Raw genomic sequence first — 21,659 nt, forward strand, 5'->3', positions numbered from 1 at the left:
AGCATATGGTCTATCCTGTAGAATATTCCATGCGCACTTAAGAAGAATCTCTATTTGTTGGTGATGGAATGTTCTATATGTCTGTTAAGTTTAGCTGGTTTATAGCATTATTGAAACTGTTTCCCTACTGATCTTCTGTCTGGTTGTTTTATCTATTATTAAAGGTGAAATATTACACTATTATCATAGAACTATCTCTCCCTTCAATTCTGTCAATGTTTGCTTCATATATTTGGGGACTCTGTTGTTTGGTGAGTATATGTTTATAATTTTTGTTGTGTTCTTGATGAACTGACCTTTTTATCAACATAGAGTGACCTTCTCTGTCTCTTATAACAATTTTTTATTGAGAGACCATTTTGTCTGACATTGGTATAGCTACCCTGGCTCTCATTTCGTTATTATTTGCATGGGATATCTTTTTCTATCCTTTCACTTTCAACCTATTTGCATCTTTGGATCTAAAGTGAATTTTGTGTAGATAGCATATAGTTGAATGACTTTCTAAAAAACCCATTTTGTTAATCTCTGCCTTTTAACTGGAGAGTTTTATTCATTTACATTTAAAGTAATTACTGATAAGGAAGAGCTTAATTCTGCCATTTCACTATTTGTTTCTATACAGCTTATACTTTATTTTTTTCCTCCTTTGCTCCATTACTATCATCTTTGGGTTTAATTGATTTTATGTAGTGTACCATTTTGATTCCCTTCTCATTTCATTTTCTGTATATTTTCTAGATATTTTCTTAGTGATCACCGAGGAGCTTACAATTAACATTCTAAATTTATAACAATCTTGTTTGAATTGATGACAATTTAGCTTCAATAACATACAAAAACTCTGCTCCTATAAAGCTCAGCCCTCACCTTATGTTGTTACTGTCACAAATTATATCTTTATTTATTATATGCCCATTAATACAGACTTGTGATGATTGTTTTATTCATTTATGTTGTTATATATGACACAAAAAGAGAAGTTACAAACCAAAAATACAGTAATGCTGACTTTTATATTTACCAATGTAGTTACCTTTATTTTGGTATGGTATCAAGTCACTATCTAGTGTCCTTTTATGTCAGCCTCAAAGGCTACTTTTAGCATTTCTCAGAAGGTAGGTGTTAATTTCTCTTTCATTTCTGAACAGTTTTGCTAGATAAATAATTATTGGTTGATTTTTTTTTCTTTTAGCACTTTAAATATGTCATTCTATTGCTTTCTGGCCTCTGTGATTTCTGATGAGAAATTGGTTGTTAATCTTACTAAAGATCCCTTGTATGTGACAAGTTGCTTTTTTCTTACTACTTTCAAGATGTTCTGTGTCTTTTGACAATTTGATTATAATGTATCTCAGTGGATTTTTTTTTATGTTTATTTTTGAGTGAGAGAGACAGAGGTGAATGGGAAAGGGGCAGAGAGAGAAAGAGGCACAGAATCCAAAGCAGGCTCCAGACTCTGAGCCGTGAGCACAGAGCCCGATGCAGGGCTCAAACCCACGAACCATGAGATAATGACTTGAACCAAAGTTGAGCGCTTAACTGACTCAGGTCAATTGACCCAGGTGCCCCTAAGTGTGGATATCTTTGAATTTATCCTTCGTGGTGTCTGAATTATTTGGATGTATAGATTTGTGTCTTTATCACATTTGAGAAGTCTTCAGAGCCGTTATTCAAATATTTTTTCTGCCTCTCTCTCTTTCTGGGACTCCCACTATGAATATGTTGGTATCCTTGATGGTATCCCACAAATATCTTTGGCTCTGTTAATTTTTTTCATTCTTTTTTCTTTCTCCTTCTCAAAATGGACACTTTCAAATGACTTATCTTTATTTTGCTGACTCTTTCTTTTGCATGCTCATATCTTCTAAGAAAACCTCTAGTGAGTTTTGCGTTTGTTATACTTTTCAGTCCCAGAATTTCTGCTTGGTTCCTTTTTATATTTTCTATCTCTTTAATGATATTCTGTATTTGCTGAGACATTCTCCTGATGTCCTTTAGTTCTTTGTCCATGGTTTCCCTTAGCTCATTAACCATATTTAAGATAGCTGATTTAAAATATTTGTCCTAGTGAGTGCTTCCTCAGGGACTGTTTCCATTAATTTCTTCTGTGAATGGATCATATTGTCTGTATCTTTGCATAGTATATAATGTTTTGTTGAAAACTGGACATTTTGAATGATGCATTAACTCTGAATATCAGATTATTCCCCCTCCTTAAGGTTTGTTTTCATTGTTTGCTGTAGGCTGTGGCTGTTTAGTGATTTTTCTAAACTCTTCTTGTGAAGTCGGTCTTCTTTATCATATGTAGTCTCTGAAGTCTCTGTTCCTTTAGCTTGTTTCACAACTAGTGTTCTGACAAGGATTTCCTTGAATGCCAAGAACCAAAAGAAGGGGAGGGGAAGATGGGGGGAAAGGAGAAGGGAGGGAAGGGGAGTTCTCTCAGCCTTTACAGATTGGTTCTGTGTTGAGGTATTCCTTCAACAGTTAGCAAAACTGTTTACAACTCCCCCTTGGTCTTTACTTCTTGCTTGTGCCAAGTACAGAGTTCAACCAGAGGTAAAATCTTAGGGTCATCTTGTGTGTTTTCTGCACATGCGTCCCTCCCTAGGCATGCAAATGGCTTCTAAATTCCCCAGCATATGTGGGTGCCTTTGAATGCGTTAATTTTCCAAAAAAATTCTCTCCCTAAGTCTTTACCCCAGGCTTTCAGTACACTTATTGTTTGCCTCAATTGTAATTTTTGCCCCAGGAAGCAGCATGTTATTCATATGCCTTACACTGTTTTCAAGGAACACTCTCCGCTACTTTACTGCCCTGATTCAGGTCCAAGTTAAGTGAAACAAAGGTAAGTACCCTGTGACAGTTCTTTAGGTTAGACAAGTTAGAATAGATAAATTAGAATAGACAAACACAATTCTTTGAGAATAAAGTCTGTTCTCTCTTTGGAACCAGGGACCAGAGCCCCACACTGAGAACATGGCCTGCCGTCTTTAAGACTGATGCCAAAGTTGGGGAGAGGGTGGGATAAGAGACAGTAAAATGATGGGAAGCTTTCTCCCATTCTTAGGTTGCCTCTTTCTCAATTGACCATTTTCCTGGTTGCTGCAAACTTTTGATTATTTTCCAGAGTTCTGACAAAGCTGATTCTGATAGTTTTTGCTTGATTTTTTGGTGCTTCTATGAAAAGACAAGCCCTCGGAACAACCTATTAATTAATTTTTACATTTAGATTTCTGAACCAGGAGTACATATACAGCATGAAGTATGGATTCAATTTTAATTTTTGTCAAATGACTACTGAGTTGTGCCGACTTCATTTATTAAAATGTCTATCTTTTCCCCAGTATTTTGAAATACTAACTTCATCTGTTTGTATATTTTCTATTCTGTTGATTGGTCTCTCTGTCCATTCACGTACAATACAACAGTGTTTTCATAATAGAAGTTTTATAGAATGTTGTGAGATCTGATAGGGCTAGTAACTTTTCACTACTCTTCTTTTCGAGGTTTTCTTTGGCTACTCTTGCTTATTTTTCTTTTTTTTTTTTTTTTTTAATTTTTTTTTTTCAACGTTTATTTATTTTTGGGACAGAGAGAGACAGAGCATGAACGGGGGAGGGGCAGAGAGAGAGGGAGACACAGAATCGGAAACAGGCTCCAGGCTCCGAGCCATCAGCCCAGAGCCCGACGCGGGGCTCGAACTCACGGACCGCGAGATCGTGACCTGGCTGAAGTCGGACGCTTAACCGACTGCGCCACCCAGGCGCCCCTCTTGCTTATTTTTCAATGACAACTTCAGAATCAATTTGTCTGACTTTAGAAAAACAGCAGCATTTTTATTGGAATTATGTTAAATTTATAAATTAACTTGGGAAGTTATGATGTTGAATTGGCCTATGCAATTAAACAATTTTTCAAGTCTACTTTTGTGTCTTTTTAGAGTGCCTATATTTTTAATTTATTATTCATGTTCTAGGAAGCACAGGGGCAGAGACAGAGACAGACGTACAAGATAAGAGTATTCTCCATACCTGCAGATGCCTGTGCTTGGGCATCAGTGTGGCGCTGGCAGACGCTACTCAGGAATTCACTCACTTGACGCAGGGAAAGGGCATTATGCAGTGTTTCCAGAGGGTATATGGTAGGCACCATGGAACACCCTTCAAATCCTGTTAGAAAAGAGATGGGCAAAGTCAATGTTATTCCTGCCAGATATACCCCAATTGTCCAAGGAAGCATGGAGAGTCCCTGAGAGCCATCAGGAGAGTCCGTGGCTTTTGGAGATGGGGTATCCAAGATTCTCAAGAGTGGGAACTCTTTAGAGCCCATAAAGGAGTCTGTTTCTCACTTCCAGATTTCCTAAAAAGTCTACCTGCTAAGACCTCCAAGTGAATCGAATCATCTCTGATCCTACCTATGGAGAGCCTGCAATGACCCATGGAAAAATCAACAGAATTCCAATAGGGTAAGTACCTACATTGCTCCTGCTCTTTCTAGGGGAATAAAACAAAAGTCCAGAGGTAATGGTGAAATTGTAGGTCTAAATGAGGTAGGGAGGTCATGGAGCTGGGAAGAAATAGCAGGTTTCAGGGATCATGTAAAGAGAACTGGATTAAAGAGGAGGGCATGGAATCTGAGGAGGGGTTCATGCAGATTTAGGATATGGGTAGAAAGACTAGCTGAAAGCTAGTCTGGAAGCAAGCTGGAGTGCATGCAATACACATGAAGCTCAGCCCAGGAAAACCACATGCATGAACAGGCTGGGGGATGGAAGTTCTTTCTTGGTCATTTCCATCACATCAAAGCTTCTCCCTTCTGCTCTCACTGGAAAACCCCAGAAGACTTGCTAGAATTTCTCTAGTCCATCAGGAAAATGAGGCAAACCCCTAGGAAAAAGAATAAATACTGATTCTCTGTGCTGAACCCAACAATTCCAAGGTAAGTTTCCAGTCTGGGTTGGGTGAAGTGTAAACCTAAATTTGGAACCTTAATCCCAGGGCCTCTTGATGAAAAAAAAAAAAAGTCCCCATTAGAGGATCAAGAACACACATCCCAAGTACTTTTTTCAGCCCCCAATCTTTCCTATGTCTCTTTACAATTCCTTAAAGAAACTAAGAGTAGGCACAACAACAATACCTATGTAAGACATAGCCTCTTGTTCCCTAATGACTAACTGTATTAGTCATGACTAATCTGTAACTCAAAAAGATTACACCTGACCATCTTCTAAGCTCTGGCCCTTGTGTGCTTCAAAGATTCGATTAAGACATTTGTGCCTCAATTTTCCCCTGTACTGTAGTGGCAGGAGCATAGAAGTATATAGTCTTTAGCTCCTCAGAGGGGCTAGAAAAATATTTAGATTTGAAGATGGTGGTAGCTGAGGGTTATAGACACAAGAGCAGATTCCAGGGCAAGAGACTATTCCTATACTGAATAGAGCTGGGAATGGGTAACATTAGGAGGCAGTGAGAAAGGAGAACAGGAAGGGGATGAGCAGCCAATGCTACAGCTACCAGGCAGTCTGGCCCCAATCCCATCCAAGCAACTAAATGCAAGTCACATAACCTTAGGGTAAACAGGAGAAAGGAATAGGTGGACTCTCCTGCCAGAAGTGCAATAAGCAAAGCAGTCAGTCCCAGCCAGGGTAATGGCAGCAGCCAGCTTGGTGGCAGGGGGTACCGTAGAGGCACTCGGGGTCATCCTGGCCTGAGCGCAGCCAGTTCCGGAAGAGGCGCAGGTGGTAGGAGCACTGGTGCAGGTGATGCGCCAGCGTGGCATCCAAGGAGACTGGCCGGCCCCCTGGACAGTCAGAGGAAAAACTGCGCAGCAACCGGACCACAGGGTGCTGGTCATCCAGCAGCTCTGGAGGGGATGGGGGGGACCACGGCAGGAAGCACAAAGATAAAGAAAGAGAAGAGGGAGAGACAATGAGGGGGGCACTGAATGGCACAAGCATTACTAGGAAGTGGGACCACTCAACTCCAAGGTGAGCTAAGAGAGAAGGAGAGATGGTCAGAACCACTGGGTATCTCTTGCAGGGAAGAAGAGTCGGCATCACATGGAATCTAAAAGAAGGGGCTAGTGAAACCTTATCATACAGCAAGGCCCTCCCCTCTCTCACTGAGGATAAATTAAGTCAGTGCTTACAGAGAGCAGTCACATCATTCTAGATGGGGGTAAGCTGGCAGTTTTGTGGCTGGAAGTCTTGATTAGAGCTCCAGTGTCCCTGGTCATCCCTGAACAGATGATCCCTGAACATCCTTACTTAGGTACTGCTTCACAGACAAATGTATTTATAAAGTTGATAGAGATGCAAAGATTCAAAGTCACTTAGAGAAGAGTATCAAAAATGGTAGAGGGAATCAAGATAGAGTTTGAAGCTAAAAAGGCTCAGGCCAGGCCTCTGGACAAGACTCTAAAATAGCCACAAACAGGGAAGGTATTAGATAGGTGGCTAAGGAGATTGGCAGAACACCAGGTATAGAGGTCCTTTTAAACAGAGTATGTAAAAAACGGAATCCGTAAGTGAAAATGATGATATTGACTAATCAGCCTTTACTCTTACCCAAATATGCAGATATTTAAGAAATAATTGCATAAATCTCAGGATTCAGGAGACACTGTATCTATTACATAAGCCAAAAAAAAGTTAGATAATTTTATATTTTCTTCCCACTGCTGTCTAACTTTGGTCAGCTGGTGAGTGGAAAAGCTTCAATCCTGAACCACTTACAATTTTAGCTGCGTGGCAAACTTTGTAGATATACGCAATTCAAATGCAAAAGGTTGAAGGCAGTGAAAGGCATGTGGAAAGGGGCATAGGAGGAGCAATAAGGAAAGGATCCTAGGAGAAAGGTATGCTGTCTTAAGACCTGATGGTATAGACAAGTTATGTTAGGGTAGCTAAAGAACTCCCAGACCAGAAGTGGTTCCACAGAGTGATCTTATGAGACTATGGTTTCCAGGGATGTTATTATGGATGTCAGGAGAGGTTTCAGCTCTATCCAGGCACTAAGTGTATCCTACAAGAAATGGGCTTGGTAAATCCAATGGGTACACTCTAACGTTCTGGATAAGGGTAAACTAGTCTCTTTCCCACTATATTAGTTTACTTTAGTGAGTTCAGCATGCAGTTTAGTAATGGGCCATACTTGTATACTCAACGTAGTCAGAGGATGTGACAGAAGCATATCAGGAACAGAGGCAGGGATAGGCTGACAGATGTTCTCCTGCTAAAGTGAGATACTGCCTTGCCTCCTTGCCAAAGCTAGGTCAGGTTTTCCAGCTGCTATTTCAAAGACAGACCTCATGGCAAGGAAATGGTGATGATGGGACAGTAGGTTGGCATATTGTTGTGACTAATCTGCATAAACAATTGTAGTCAGAGCATCCACTCTGTAATTGCTGGGTCAGTGATGCAAGATTTGACCATGGGGTAGAGCCCTCATGTTGTCCAGAGGGACAACTTAAATCTAAATAATCTTCAGCAAGAGATGTAATAGCTCCAAATTTCTCCAACAGGTAGATCCCAGATTCTGGTATCTGAGGCACTTTAGCCTCCAAACTCAAGTACAAGAAGAGGGCCAGAAGGTCTCTGAGGAAGTGTGCAGGGTGTCAAAGGAGATCCTGAATTTTCTCTCCTGCACCATATCTGAATTGTCCAGGTCTTTCTTCTGCTCTTCCTTCAGGAGAATTAATTCTTCTCTTCTTCAACTGGTGAGGCTGCTAACGAAGGCTTCAGGGAACTAGAGATATATAGGTTTGAGGATCTGTTTTATTAATTTGGATCTTTTCTCATAAAGCCTAAGAACTAGGCTAAATCAGTGATTTAGCTCTAATTTCAGGGGCCCAATTTCCTGGTACTATATTCTATACTCTAAGTAACACATCTCATAAGTCCAAGTCCCAAGTTGTGGGGTTGGGTTGGTGCATGAGGTTCTACTCTGGAGATGATTGTGACACATGAAGGCCAGAAGAATTTGGAGCTAAATGTGAAGGCACAGTGATGCCACTCTAAAAGGGGAGCTCCTGTCACAGGCACAAATGGGAGCCAGGGTGGGGGTAGGGTTATAAACCGAGCAAGTATAGGCTAGTCAACCTAGGGAGATTTCAGCAGTGCCTAGTGGAGAAGTATGGCCTGACTGGGCTAAAATCTAGCAGCTGCGACTGGCTATGGAGGTTTTTCCAGCCAGGAAGCCAGGCTAATTTTGCCTCCTTTGCAGAGTCTTAGTTCTCGGACAGAAGAAAATCATATATAAAGAAACCGGATTTACCTTGAAAACAAGGTACAAGGCAGAGAGAAACGAGGAATATGAAGGATAAAACAGGGAGTAAGTCCTGGGTTTTCCTGCCATGCCCTACAAAGAGACCACAGCTCTTCAATTTTTGGTTTACACAGATCTCTAAACTCTCCCACCTTAGTATGACCAGACCAGTTCTTCAATATTCTTGAAGTATTATTCCTTCCTAAGTCCCCCAGAATTCCCAGGTGACATCTCAACCTTCACTTCAAGCTTATCTGAGATAGCAGTGTCTTAGGCTGGGGCTAAAGGGAAACTGTGTAGTAACTCGTGTTATATAACCCAAAGTACAATCCCTTTTCCTTTACCTACTACCTCCTACTCCTTTCTTTCTCTCTTTATCCCAAATCGGTCTGGGCTCCTGTTTTCTAGGCCAACGCCCTAGGTTAGTAGTAACATAAAGCAAATGTCAGGAGCACAAGAGCCACATAAAGTACACACAATGATAGGAGATAGGAATATGGTGATGGAAAACTGTAAACTCAAGACCTTATGGGTATGCTTGGGAGCTGGGAACTGCAGCAGCATTGCTCCAAAAGAGAAACAAATTAGTCATTCACTCCAACAAAGAGTTGGAGAAAAAAACAGGAAGACCAAACTTATACGCTGAGGAGTAGGGGGAAAAAAAAGACATGGGGATAATACAGGAAATACTATTCTCTTCCTAAGAAGGAGAACCATTGTCATGTTTGTACAAAGCCCAGCAGTCATGTGATGGGAAAGGGAGAGGTTTAATTAATGTTTTGGTGATGATGCTGAAAAAAGTGACAGAACAGTGATGATGATGACCATGGATGTAAATCCCTGAGTTGCCACACAGATAGAGCAGCCAGGCTGCAGCCAAGAGTAAAGTTTGTCACAACAAGGAGTATGTCCCAAGAGGGACACTGGTGGGTGGTTCAGAGACACCAGGTTGTCAACACAGTGGAAGACAGAGGCAGAGTCAGTGTCAGAACTCAGAGGTTAAGTGTCTGGAGGTGACATGATGAGGGGGAATGACATTGAGTCAGAAGCAAACGTACCGTTAGTCGGATGCTTTGCAAACGACACAGAAAATCGTTTTACGGCCGGGACAAACAAGAGCTCTGGGGAGAAAAGACATCATGGGGATTATACCCACCCCTGCCCCCACCCTCTGCTCTGGAATTTGCCCACAATATACTCTGTTCTTTACAGTTAGTATATGATCTGTTCCCACCCCACCCCCTAGATTCCTGACTACTACCTTTTGATCTTCTCCTTTGGTATAATCTCCTTGTAGGAATCTGTGTGTCATTTCTACCACAGTACGACCCCACAAACAACCCTAATTTCACCACAGCATTCTCTTTCTGGTCATTTGGAAATAAAATCTGTGTAAAAACTTTCCTCCCTTCCCCCAATCTCTTTCCATATCATCTTTCCTGCCTTGACTGAGCAACTTCCCCATCCCTGATTTCCTAGATTTTAATTAAGATTCCACTGCATTCTTCCTGACCACGGATCATCCTCCTTGGTCCTTGCTCCTATAGGCCAGAATCCAGGAAAGAATATAAAGGTGAAATAAATTGATGTAGCAGGGCTGTACGTGGGAGATTATGAAGGGATAAGCATAAATAAGTAGTATTTGTATGGTGAGAGGGAATGCAAATGGAGGGGTGCATGGGGTCTTGGTTCCTTCTCCCCTCTATAATTGATGAAGAAAATTTGCTATAAGGCCAGAGTCAGTGCCACTTTAAGTATGAATAGTTCTTGAGCTGTGTCTGCGCTGGGGGACAAGTGAAAAAAAGAGTTGCCCCCCAAACCCACCCACATACCATCTCGGTGCTTGAGACTGGCAGGTGGTAGCTTTTTGCCATGGCTGCGGGCGTAGTCCTGAAGATTCGGAGCGCTGGAGGAGCCACCCAGCACTGTGGTGCTGAACAGCCCTGTGCACTGTGAGCCTGCAAGGCCGGGAGTGCATTAGTAGCCACACAAAGCTGCAATTACCACACAGAAGTACACATAACTTCACATGACAACATCAAGACACATACATATAGCTACTCAGAGCCACCACCATGTGGCCACTTCTCATAACCACAAACAGATTTCACTATTGTCCATAGTCGCACCGGGCAAGCAAGGTAGGGATTCTGCCAAAGATCTATATACTAGATACAAGAGGCCTCTACAAATACAATGTTAGTCATATTAGGGGACTCAAAGCTACTGAAAGGCATAGACTGTTTTCCAGGTGCCTCTTAGGAATGCTAAAAGAATAGGTAGATCTCTCTAGATCTCCCTAGATTTAATTCAGTGCTCCTTACCCTGGATATAGAGTTTGAAGAATTGAGAAATATAATACTTTATAGACTTACAAGGAAAGAACTTTGATTGAAACTAGAGACTAGGTTTTGAGCACTCAGCCCAAATTTCAAGTTCATGTAAGTTTCAATCCCTCCTAAGTTTTTCATCCAACATTCCCTTCCTTCTATCTCTCTTCAGGCCTTTTTTTCGTTTCCCAAGAAAAGAAGTACGAGACTCACTGAATTTTTAAAGCTGGAAGGGACTTAAAGATTATCCAGTACAATCTCTTCATGTTAGAGGTGAAGAAACTGAGAGTCAAAAGGGATCTCATTTACTCAAGGTCATATAGTTTGTTAGGAGCTAAGCTAGACTAGAGTCCAGGTCTCCTGATTCTGAAGATCAGTTGTGTTCAGTTAGAAAAGACATAATTATTTTTTTCATCAAGAAGAAACAGAGCATTGTTTCTGAAGTGAAGATGGACACAAATTAAAGGCATGTGAAGAGTCAGGTGACTGCATGCAGAACATGCCTACTGTGTGCTGAGGACCCTATTAAGAACGAGGACCTGATAAACACGAAACAACGAAAAAGCCATGTTTTTCTGCTCTCAAACATTTATTATCTCATAAGCCCTATCTCAAAGCCAGATGCCTACACACATAAGTTCAAAGAAAGCAAAGGAACTCTACTGCCAGAGGAGTAAATAAAACTTAAAAAATCTCTGAAGCAAATAAACCAGTCAATGTTCCAGATATTATTGAGAGTAGGGTTGAGACTCCAAAGTCCCCTCTCCTACTGTAGCTCACAAGGACAGAGTGGGAGGAAAGAGACAAGATTGACACCTAAGTTTCAGGAGTTGCATCTCTCCTTCCAAATCCATCTTAGCCAAGGCCTTGGCTTTGGCTTGGGAACTTAATATAGCAGAGATGGATAGAATGGAAAGGAGGTCAGCTTCCTTTGAGCCCACAAAGAAGGTGTCATGGTTTCAGGGGTCCCAGCATTTCAAAGCTACCATAAAAATCAAGAAGCTTAGACGGCTAATAATCTCTGTCCTGGAATTCAAGATTGCTGCTCTATGCAGCACCTTCTCCTACTTTTCATGTGTAAACAGGCTCTAGAATGGGGCTCAAATAAAGTTTGTTAAGTATGTCTACTTTTCTTCACAGAAGCTGAAACTAGCAGACTTTATCCCAGACCACCCGAGCTTTGTTCTATATTTACTTCCTCCCCTAATAATTTTCTGGTGCCGTCCTGCCAATCTTGCCCTGTCCAGTCCTTGGATCATCTCAGAGGGTAGTGTCTAGGTTACCACCACCTTTGTTCTTGACAGCACTCCTACTCAACTGGGCCTGACACACCTATCCTCCTCATTTTCAGCCTACTTGAAACCTATTCATTACTGAAACTTCTAGGAAGAGAAGTCTGTGTCACAGATCCATCAATTTGCCATTTATTTTCCAGGCCCCAAACCATCTACCTCATCTCAGGAATCTAGAAGGCAACCTACTTCCATAAAACTAGCCAGGAAAGTTACCAAAACCTTTCTCCCCCTTGCTGGTCCAAATGCTGATTATGTTTAGGCCAAGAAATTGCCAAGGACAAAATTAACAGAAAAATGAAAGGAGCTAAATGGAGTGAATAATAGGACAAGATAGAAAGAGCCCGAGAACCAAGTCCAGACGCCACACAATTGTCTCTAACTGCCAGTTTACTTACTGGCTCACAAGACACTGTATTCAAAGATAGCCCCTCCCAAGGACCACTCCCCGCTCCCAAAGAATACAATACCCTCTGAGGCTTGGTCCTTCCTGCAGTCTGTGTTCTTAGGAAAGGTTGAATGATGTTCTCCACCCCTCTCCAGGAATCAAAAAAATCAAGAGACATTCCCTCAAAGTCCTGAGAGAAGCCTCTGCCACTACACCAGTCTCAGATTTGTCCCTCAATTTTCAGGAAGGAAGGAAAAAAAATTACAGGATTAGGAGAGGATGAAAGAGCCATGGAGGTAGGAGGGGCCTGAGCAGGGATACAATACACATAGATCTCAGAGGAAGACATGGCACAAGTTGTCCAAATGAGGAATATGACACTTATGAGGAGGTCACAAGTACATCTATTTATAGTTTTGTCTCTGGTAACTCTGAAGTATCAGAGTCTCCATGGCCCCTTAAGGTTGGGGCTAGACTGGGAGGACAGATAAGGAATGAGAGGGGAAGCCAGAAAAAAGTCCTTCAGCCAGAGAAATGGGAGTTGGTATAAAAAAACAAAAGAGAAACACTTTCCTGGAATGGAAACAATCATCTGGGTTCAAAGTTCACACCTAAACATGGCTTCTCCCAATTCATCCTCCCTAGCCCCACCGACAATTCCACAGACTGAAATGACCCCAACACCCATGACTAAGGTTTCCCACAATAAAACCCTGAGGAACAGACAGACACACCTCCCCAACAACAACAGGTGAGATGCTGGAAGACCATACCTAGGCCACTCTGCTTCATCTCCGTTGGTGGCCGTGCAGATGAAAAGAGCCGGTAGCCACCAGGCCTCGAGGATGAAGTCTCAGAAAGCACCTGGAGAAATAGGACTCTGTATTACCATTTTGGCACCTCAACCAAGAAGTCTAAAACCCTGGTCCTGAATTCCTGCCCCTATAAAGCCAAGCAATGTCAGAAAGTCTGGAAGAATCAAAAGATTTTTATGGGGGAAGAAGAATGAAAAGGGAATGAAGAATGTGCTTCGCAGAGGGAACTGTACAGGGAATCCCATACCAGAAGGCACTTGTATTTCCAAGATGCCTGCCCCCATTGCCCTTCTATCCCAAATCTGAGAAATCATTATTCAACTATTTTCAGTTCTCAGCAGAGCAGTATTCCTTAATCTTATCTATCCCTCCATGGGACTCAGAAAGCCAATCACAATAGCTGAGTAACAATAAGAAGTAAACTCTGGCTACCCTCTCTTCTTTCCGTGGGACAACTGTGGTTATGGCAACCACACTCAGTTTCTTATCTGAACCAAGAGGCCCTCCCCTCCATGTCTGGAGATGTGAAACAGATTTCTAAAAAGGCTACGAGGGCCTAATCACACAAACCGCAACATACACACCCTCCAACCCCCAGATAATGTTCTGAGTCCCTAGGTCCCAAAAGGCAAAGATAGAGGCAGGAAAGGAAGATGAAGTAGGGAGGGACACCTGTGTGCAGGATGCCAGGTGAGTGGTGGACACAGCCCGGGGCTGTAGGCTGATGGCTGGGGAAGGCCGGGGGAGGTCTCCTGACCTCCTGCGACGCCGTCCCCGCAAGGGGATCAGGTCCAGGTTCCCCGTGCACTGCATATTCATGACCTGCAATCAGACCGGGTGGAAAGCCGGTCACGGCTCCTTTAACTCCCAGGTTCCCAAAAGCCCCAGTGAGGCAGAGCTAGTTATAGACCTGGAGAGGATCATTACCTAGGGCACAGCTGCTATGAAGGTCACAGATCTATATTCTAAAACTGTCCAAAAATATGAGATGACAAGAGCAGAAGAAGGGATGGGGGAAGGGTTGTAGTCAATAAGGATAAAACTACCAATGCCTATACCTATAGAATAAGGAGAGGAAATATTAATATTAAAAGGCTGTGTGACCAAGGAGTAAAGAGACGATTTTCTTGCAAAACTGAGGAACATATCTTGGGCTACCATCATCCTGGATAAGCCATGGTATAAGTAACACTAGGAACTAAAAGGAAGGAATGTGGTTACAACAGGAAGCTTCCCTATAGTCCTGAAAGAAAAAAGCCAACTCCTCAAGTCTGAGACATGATACACAGAGGGCTCTGCTTTGCCCATGTCTCTTGACTGCTTAAACCAGAAAAGTGGGGGTTAAGCACAACAGTGCCAGAGAGACTGGCAGACGATGTGAATGGGGAAGACATTCAGATGTGGAAAAGCATTTTATTGATGGAAGATTATACATCATTCTGTCTATTTGATCTAGTCACATGAGTCTGCAGGGTACTAGTATATTATGGATACTAAGTTAACTTATACATCAAAGGGAAAATGATGCATACCACACTTAAAGAAGCTCTGAGTAGTCACAACATCAAATCTATCTTAAAATAATCAGGAAGAAAAAATAAGCCCAAAACAGAGTGCAGTTTATCTTTTCAACTTTCTCCAAAATCTGAACTGTAAACCTCTGGCTGAACCTATGTAAGCTAGTTGCAAATTCTTCTGAGCTAGTCCTAAAATGAAAGATCAGTTCCTTTAAGACAGAGAGCTGGTACAAAGCCAGGTGAACAGATTTGTCTGTCAAAGCAGGACCCAAATCAGACAGTCAGAGTCACTGAGACAGGGATAAATCATGGGGTCAAAAAGAGTGTCATTGGGCCCAAGAGGAAAAGACTGCAGGAAAAAACCAGGAACAAAAACTCCAGCACAGTTAGCTGGATACAACGTAACATTTACAACAGTTCCTTCCTCTAGGCTAGAGAATTGGAACCAAGCCTAGAGGCAGACACAGGCCCAGGTCCATAGATCTCCTCATCAGAACAGAGGGTAAGACAGAGAGACCTTCATACTTTATTTCCTTTCTGGAATGAATACCGATAACTCTAAAGGAATGAAATTAGAGCGCTATATAATTGCTCCTGTTTGAGCTACAGTTTTTAACCCAAGGGAACAAAGAGATGGAGACAGCCTGGCCTTTAATATCAATTGTTATTATTATAGCTACTGTTTACTGAGCATCTATATGGTGGATATTGCTTGTGTTTCATAGACAAAAAAAACTTGAGGCTTGGAGAAGTTACCTGTCCAAGGTCACACAGCTTCCAAATATCAGCCTGGGAGTTTAGCCCAGAGTTCATGTTGTTTCTACTATATTTCCTTTTATTTATTTATTTATTTTTTAAAAATTTTTTTTTCAACGTTTATTTATTTTTGGGACAGAGAGAGACAGAGCATGAACGGGGGAGGGGCAGAGAGAGAGGGAGACACAGAATCGCGAAAGATCGTGACCTGGCTGAAGTCGGACGCTTAACCGACTGCGCCACCCAGGCGCCCCTATATTTCCTTTTAAAGAACAGCCCTTTCAAATTCATCCAAAGGCCTCCTCCTCATTATCATCTCTTAAAATCCTATCTCTCGGCACCTCTCACTGATATCTCCTTAATCTCAGAGGTAGCAACCAACTTAAAGGAGCTTTATTGGGAGACCAGCTATGAAACGGAGATTAAATAAAACATATCCATCAGGGGTAGAAGGACTCTGCTTAAGGTGCCAAGAATCCCCCCAAGGGGATTCAGAGGATTCATGGATATTGTCCTATGAGCAATTCCACCACTTCTTTCTCCCAAGCCCCTCCTATTACCTCCATGGAGCCGGCTTTTCGGTTACGAATGAGGGGTGATCTCCTTGGGAGGCCAGGGCCCTCAGGGGGCTGAGGTGAAGTCTGCAATGCCCGGTCTGGCTCATCCGATGCCTTCCCTGGGCACAGGTTCTCCATGCTGCCTTGGTCTGCTTTCATCTCTTCATTCTACCCAACAACAAGCACAGATTCAAGAGGAGTTAATGGCCTCCAGCCTCCTAATCCTAGACCCCCAACCCTCTTACCTCCCTGTACTGTTTTCAAGTTTCCCACCACTTGGTTCCTAAATCCTCTAATCTAAAACCCCAGCACTCCAACCCACCTCAGAAGAAGCTGGACGGAATCCATAGCCAGTTGGGGCGTTGCCTTCTTCCTCAACACCTTTCACTCCAGGGCTGAAGTGTAGCTCCACATGGAACCGCTCCTCTGATAAGGGATCCTATGGGGCATCAACAGATGAAGGGGCAGTTGGAAAAGCTGAATATGGTGGTGGAAGACCAGGCAGGGACAACAGAGAAGAACTCAAGAGGATATATCCTCCCAGGGATGAGGTTCCAGTATCTTACTCCACTTTGGGGCTGATCTATTGTAAGCTTCCCCTTAACTATAGTCTCGTGTTAAAGGTTCCTCATTACCTCACTTCTACCATTTGTGATCCACCACCCCACACAACTTTCTAGCCTCCAGTTCTACAACTCTTTCCATCCATCTCTCACAGTAATTCAGTTTTGCTACAGTACATACAGCAGCACAGTTAAAGATACCTTTGTGAAGCCAGATGAAAAACGTATAATAATGTTTGAGTGAAAAAGACTCATTATAACATCATCCCAAATTCTATACCCTCCCTAATGCAGAGCTATGTTGTCTGATATCTCTCTGGCTCAACACCATCCCAAAACACTTTTTTTGTTCCAGTAGGAATCTCCTGGATGCTCTGTGACATGCTGTCCTTGGGTGTCACACCTAGCTGAATTCTACAAATTATAAGGATATGAAAGTTTCTAAGATGAGAAGGAGGAGAAAGAAGGGGCACCCTCCTTACCCTCCCCCCCCCCCCCCCCCCCGTTGGGTAATGCTCCTCACCCGTGTGTTGTCCTCATAAAGCATGATGACAATCTGGGTCATATAGTTGAGCTCTGAAATGGCACTAAGATAAGCCAAAGCTCGCTGCCATTGTGCATCCTGGGTCTCCTACCGAACAAAAGAAGATGAAAGTCAATGACCAAGGACCAGGAAGTCATGGAAGGGGCAGGGAGACAAAGAGAATACAGAAGGCTTGTAATAAAAAGCAGGAAGAGGAGAGTAAAAGAATGCTTGGAATAAATGTTCATACGTTGAAGGAAGGAGGATCCTTACATCAAGAAGTCCCCCATAACGGAATACACTGAGTAGGGAATGGACATGGCTTTCACTGGTGAAATAGAGACGTGTTCGAACATGGCGACCTGGGGAGAGCACCCCTCGAGAGTACCTAAGATAAGAGCTAAGTCATTCACACTGTCAGATAATTTTCTTCCCACCCTTCCACAAACTCTTTCCTCCCAACTCAAAGACTGCTTTCCTTTCTATCCCAGGATCCCTTCTATTCTTGGTTCCCCAAGCTGTACCAGCCTGGATTCCCCCCAGGGCTCCCTGATATGCCCCTCCCTCCATCCAGCACCCCTCCCAGCCCTCCCTCACAGGGGATGCAGCTTGTTGACAGACTCATCCTCGTGGGTTCTCTGCAGGTCAAGTAGTATCTTCCGCAACAGTGGAAGACAGAAGCCCACAGCAATTTCCAGTTTCTCCTCCCGACTGATCCCGTATTCCTAGGGGCCACAGGCCAGGAATGAGTACGTCGATGAATCTTGTTTCCCTCTTGCCTCATACTCCCAGGCCCAAGATGATGCTTGTCTTCACCTCAGGTCTAGAGTTTCTTTCATATCCACCACATTCCCCCTCTCCAGGTGTCTCCTCAGTTAGCCTCTTGCACTTACTCAGAGCCAGAGTGAACCCTGACAAATATAGCAACTCAACTAATTCTTTCTCTAAGTTTTCTTTCCCTGGTTCCCACACCATCCCTCCTTTCTGCTTTTCTCCCCTTCCTTTCCCAGTGCCCCAGGCTATGAGACACACCTGGGGAATGACCACATCAGCCAGGGCCTTAGAGAGACGTAGTAACTCTGCTGTGCCTTGAAGTCCCAGACTCCCATTGTGCTGCACATCATACTTGACACAGTCATAGATGTCAGGGATCTTACTGATATCATAGCGCCCACTCTTCTGTCGAAAGTCACGCTCTAGCTTGCTCCAACGCTGTAGCATGAGCTCTAGAGTCTCACTGTGGTAGAGTTGCAGGTCTGGAAGGAAGACAGACAGTCAGAAAGAACCAAAGATTTTACCTTCAACAAAAGACCCTAAAAAATCTGCAGTAGAATCAGAGAGATGAGGATGCCTTGTTTCAGACACTTAGAAGAGGGCACAGGAGTGCCTGAGTAACCCATCCATACCTGAAACCTTGAAGGGAAGATAGTACTATTCATACCCACCTACAGACTTGGGGTCCTGCATCCTTTCCCGGATCTGATGAGTGAGGTTTTCAATCAGGGCAAATACCTGATCACAGACCTTTACAGGATTCTGGATGATAGCCATGGAGTTGAGGAGGGAAGTGCTTCCAGTGGGAGCGAGCTATGAGCAACAGAGAGATGAAAAGCAAAATAGGCTCTGTGCTGATTGTGCAGAATCCTGTGAGCCTATTACAGAAACTGTCTGTCAGTAAGATCTGTTTGCAGGCTCACTCTAATGAGGATTCTTGGGCTACAGGGCAGACCACCAGTTCCAAGATGAGAGGATTGCTCAAACACACAGTCATCTAAGGAGGGTTGAGGGTAAAAGCCTTAGAATCCAGAGGAAATAAAATAAACCTAGGTTCTTTTATTGGGGGTTCTAAAATATACATGGAAAATACTGAGGAATAAAGATTAAACCAACCCCTCACAATCCCTACACAAGGTTTTCATGAGTGGGTAACAGAGATAACAAAATCTTATTCCTCTAAACAAAATGTTAGCTTGAACCTACAGCAGAGGTCTTGCCTCAGAACTAGATTCCAGCTCAAGCTTTCAGGACAGTGACAGTCAATGAAGAATGGGGAAGTGAAAAGAGGATTATGGGTGGAATACACATATTCAACCTAGGTCCTCACAAGTCACATTTTTGCTAGCAAAAAGAAGCAAGAGAGAAAGAAAAAGTGCTTTAGCTTTTGAATTTGACACTGATTGGAAAATAAGAGAGCAAGGTCCTGTCCTTATTAAGTCCTGCTCAGAGAAAAATACAAAAAATGCCATTCTCCAATGTGCTCAGCTACTTAGCTCATTGAAGAACCCATCAGAAATGGTTACACCATATTGTGAATAGACTTAACTGAATATACTTAATACACTGAACTATACACTTTAAAATGATTCAAGTGGGGGGCACCTGGCTGGCTCAGTCGGTAGAGCAGTCAACTCTTGATCTTGAGGTTGTGAGTTTGAACCCCATGCTGAGTGTACAGATAACTCAAAAAAAAAAATCTTAAAAAAAAGATTCAAGGGGTACTACAGCTTCTATAAAAATATACTTTCTTTAAAAAACAAATCCATCAGAAATGAGGAGCTATCAGTGGGAGGATAGTACAAAATCACTGTCTGGCATATGATTACCAGTCAATCAAGGTCTAGATACACAGGAAAAAAAGATGACATTGGGTAATGGCATACACTGTGATCACTACCGTGAAACAATACACTATAGTGGTGAACAGTCCAGGCTCTCAGGTTAGACTCTTTGGGTTAATACTAATTAGGTGACCTTGGAAAGGTTGCTTAAATTTTTCTGAGGTTAGGTTTTCTCATTTTTAAAATGGGGGAAAAGTAGTACAAGTCCACAGTTCTTATGGTGGATTAAATATGGTCATTAACTCTTTGTCACCTTCTCCTTGCCTACAATCTACACTGTGTACTGGCCCTGTGACTGCTTAACCAAAATAAAATAAAATAAAATAAAAAAAACCCAAAAAGCAAAGTTACATTTTACTAATTAAGTCTGGACATATACTTTAAAAGAGCTCGGGGGGTGCCTGGGTAGCTCATTCGGTTGAGCATCCGATTCTTGATTTTGGTTCAGGTCATAATCTCAGGGTCATGGGATCGAGCCCCATGTTATTAGGCTCTGTGCTGAGCATGGAGCCTGCTTAAGATTCTCTCTCTCTTTTGCTCCTCTCCCCTGCTTGAGTGCACTCTCTCTCTAAATTAAAAAACTGAAAATAAAAAATAAAAGAGCTTGGAAGGAGGCACCTAGATGGCTCAGTCAGTAGAGTGTTTGGCTCTTGACCTCAGGGTTGTGAGTTTGAACCCCATGTTGGGTGTAGAGGTTACTTAAAAATAAAATATTTTTTAAAAATATAAAAGAGCTTGGAAGCTTCTGCTTTTGGGATGTCCTAAGCTACCGTTTAAGAAGTCTGGCTACCATGCTAGAGAAACCACATGGAGAAAACATGTGGAGAGGAGAGGCTCTAAGACTATAGGTAGAGCATAAAGTGGGAGAGAACCCAGCTATGTTAGCAACCCAGTCAAGCCTTCAGATGGTTTCAGCCCCAACACATGGACATCTGGGCAGTTTTAGGAGAGACCCCAAGGAAGACCAGGTGAACCTAGAACTATGAGTAAGATAAAATGGATATTGTTTTAAGTTACTGAGTTTTGGGGTAGTTTTTTAAGTAGCAATAAATAACTGAAACATTATTTCATTCAAAATCTTTGGGACTGCTTTAGAACTGAGAATTTTTCAGACTTTAGAGTTAATATAGCACATAGTCATATGTTATATAATACCTCTAGCAGGACTGAGGGCATAACTAAACACATTTATGTTTCTGCAGCACAATGTATGACTACTTACACTAAACAAAATAAATAGGAATTAGTAATAGTCTTTTTTTTTTAAGTTTATTTATTTATTTTGAGAGACAGTGCAAGCAGGGGAAGGACAGAGAGAGAGAGAGAGAAAGAGAGAGACAGACAGATAGACAAACAGAATCCCAAGCAGAATTTGCACCGTCCATGTGGAGCTGGATGCGGGGCTTAAACCCATAGATTATGACCTGAGCTGACATCAAGAGTCGGAGGCTAAACTGACTGAGCCACCTAGGAGCCCCAAGAATTAGAAATAGTCTTATCATGTCAGGTTTTGCTACCAAATGAATCTTGGTGCCTGATCTTTTTTATTTTTGAAATTATGAGTAAGAGATTATAGACCCATACTTAACTCAAAGGGTAAAGATTGAATGAGAAAATGTATGGAAAGCAGTGTCTACCATGTAGTAAGTACCATTATTGATCACTATTACTTAGAATTCTAGGAATCTGGGATGGCGGTACATTGGGCACAAAAATAGGGAGAGCCTGACCTGATCATAATCCTCAGGACCAAAGGGTGCATCCTGTTGCAAAATATGGTGCAGTCGAGCCTTCACCCGGTGCTGGCAGCTGCTCAAGGAATCGCCATCGCTGTCCAGTAGCCCATTCATGTTGGCACTCTTCACCATTTGTACCAAAATGGGTGTTAGCTCCCCTTCTAGAGCCAGAAGGCCCTGGAGGGGAAGCACAAAATCTATTAGTTTTCCTTCCAGTCTACTTCCCCTAAGCCTAAATGGTCTCAGAGATCAAATGAGAGCTGGTGTGGAGGCGAGGAGTACAGGTCAAGGTGCTTA

The 21,659-nt window shown here is 42.6% G+C and overlaps 1 protein-coding gene across 10 annotated transcripts in view; it reads right to left on the bottom strand.

Moving 5' to 3' along the window:
• The window catches only part of PPIP5K1 (diphosphoinositol pentakisphosphate kinase 1), a 45,020-nt gene that overhangs the window by 12,165 nt on the left and 11,196 nt on the right, over window positions 1–21,659 (bottom strand). For 2 of the 10 annotated variants that reach the window (XM_086710532.1, XM_086710535.1), the window contains 11 exons: window positions 21,357–21,539; window positions 18,454–18,595; window positions 18,041–18,264; window positions 17,606–17,733; window positions 17,282–17,396; window positions 17,009–17,116; window positions 16,245–16,361; window positions 15,926–16,090; window positions 13,051–13,141; window positions 10,100–10,225; window positions 4,035–4,172 (listed from right to left, as the gene is read on the bottom strand). In XM_086710532.1, the coding sequence (XP_086566658.1) occupies window positions 4,035–4,172; window positions 10,100–10,225; window positions 13,051–13,141; window positions 15,926–16,090; window positions 16,245–16,361; window positions 17,009–17,116; window positions 17,282–17,396; window positions 17,606–17,733; window positions 18,041–18,264; window positions 18,454–18,595; window positions 21,357–21,539 (1,537 nt within the window). Of the gene's footprint in view, window positions 1–4,034; window positions 4,173–5,682; window positions 5,866–9,325; window positions 9,389–10,099; window positions 10,226–13,050; window positions 13,142–13,764; window positions 13,915–15,925; window positions 16,091–16,244; window positions 16,362–17,008; window positions 17,117–17,281; window positions 17,397–17,605; window positions 17,734–18,040; window positions 18,265–18,453; window positions 18,596–21,356; window positions 21,540–21,659 lie in introns of all 10 variants that reach the window. The other 8 variants (XM_086710525.1, XM_086710526.1, XM_086710529.1 and 5 more) reach the window with 8 other exon arrangements.

This window comes from Puma concolor, chromosome B3 (assembly GCF_028749965.1).
Source record: "Puma concolor isolate L17-30 chromosome B3, mPumCon1.1.hap2, whole genome shotgun sequence".
Taxonomy (NCBI): domain Eukaryota; kingdom Metazoa; phylum Chordata; class Mammalia; order Carnivora; family Felidae; genus Puma; species Puma concolor.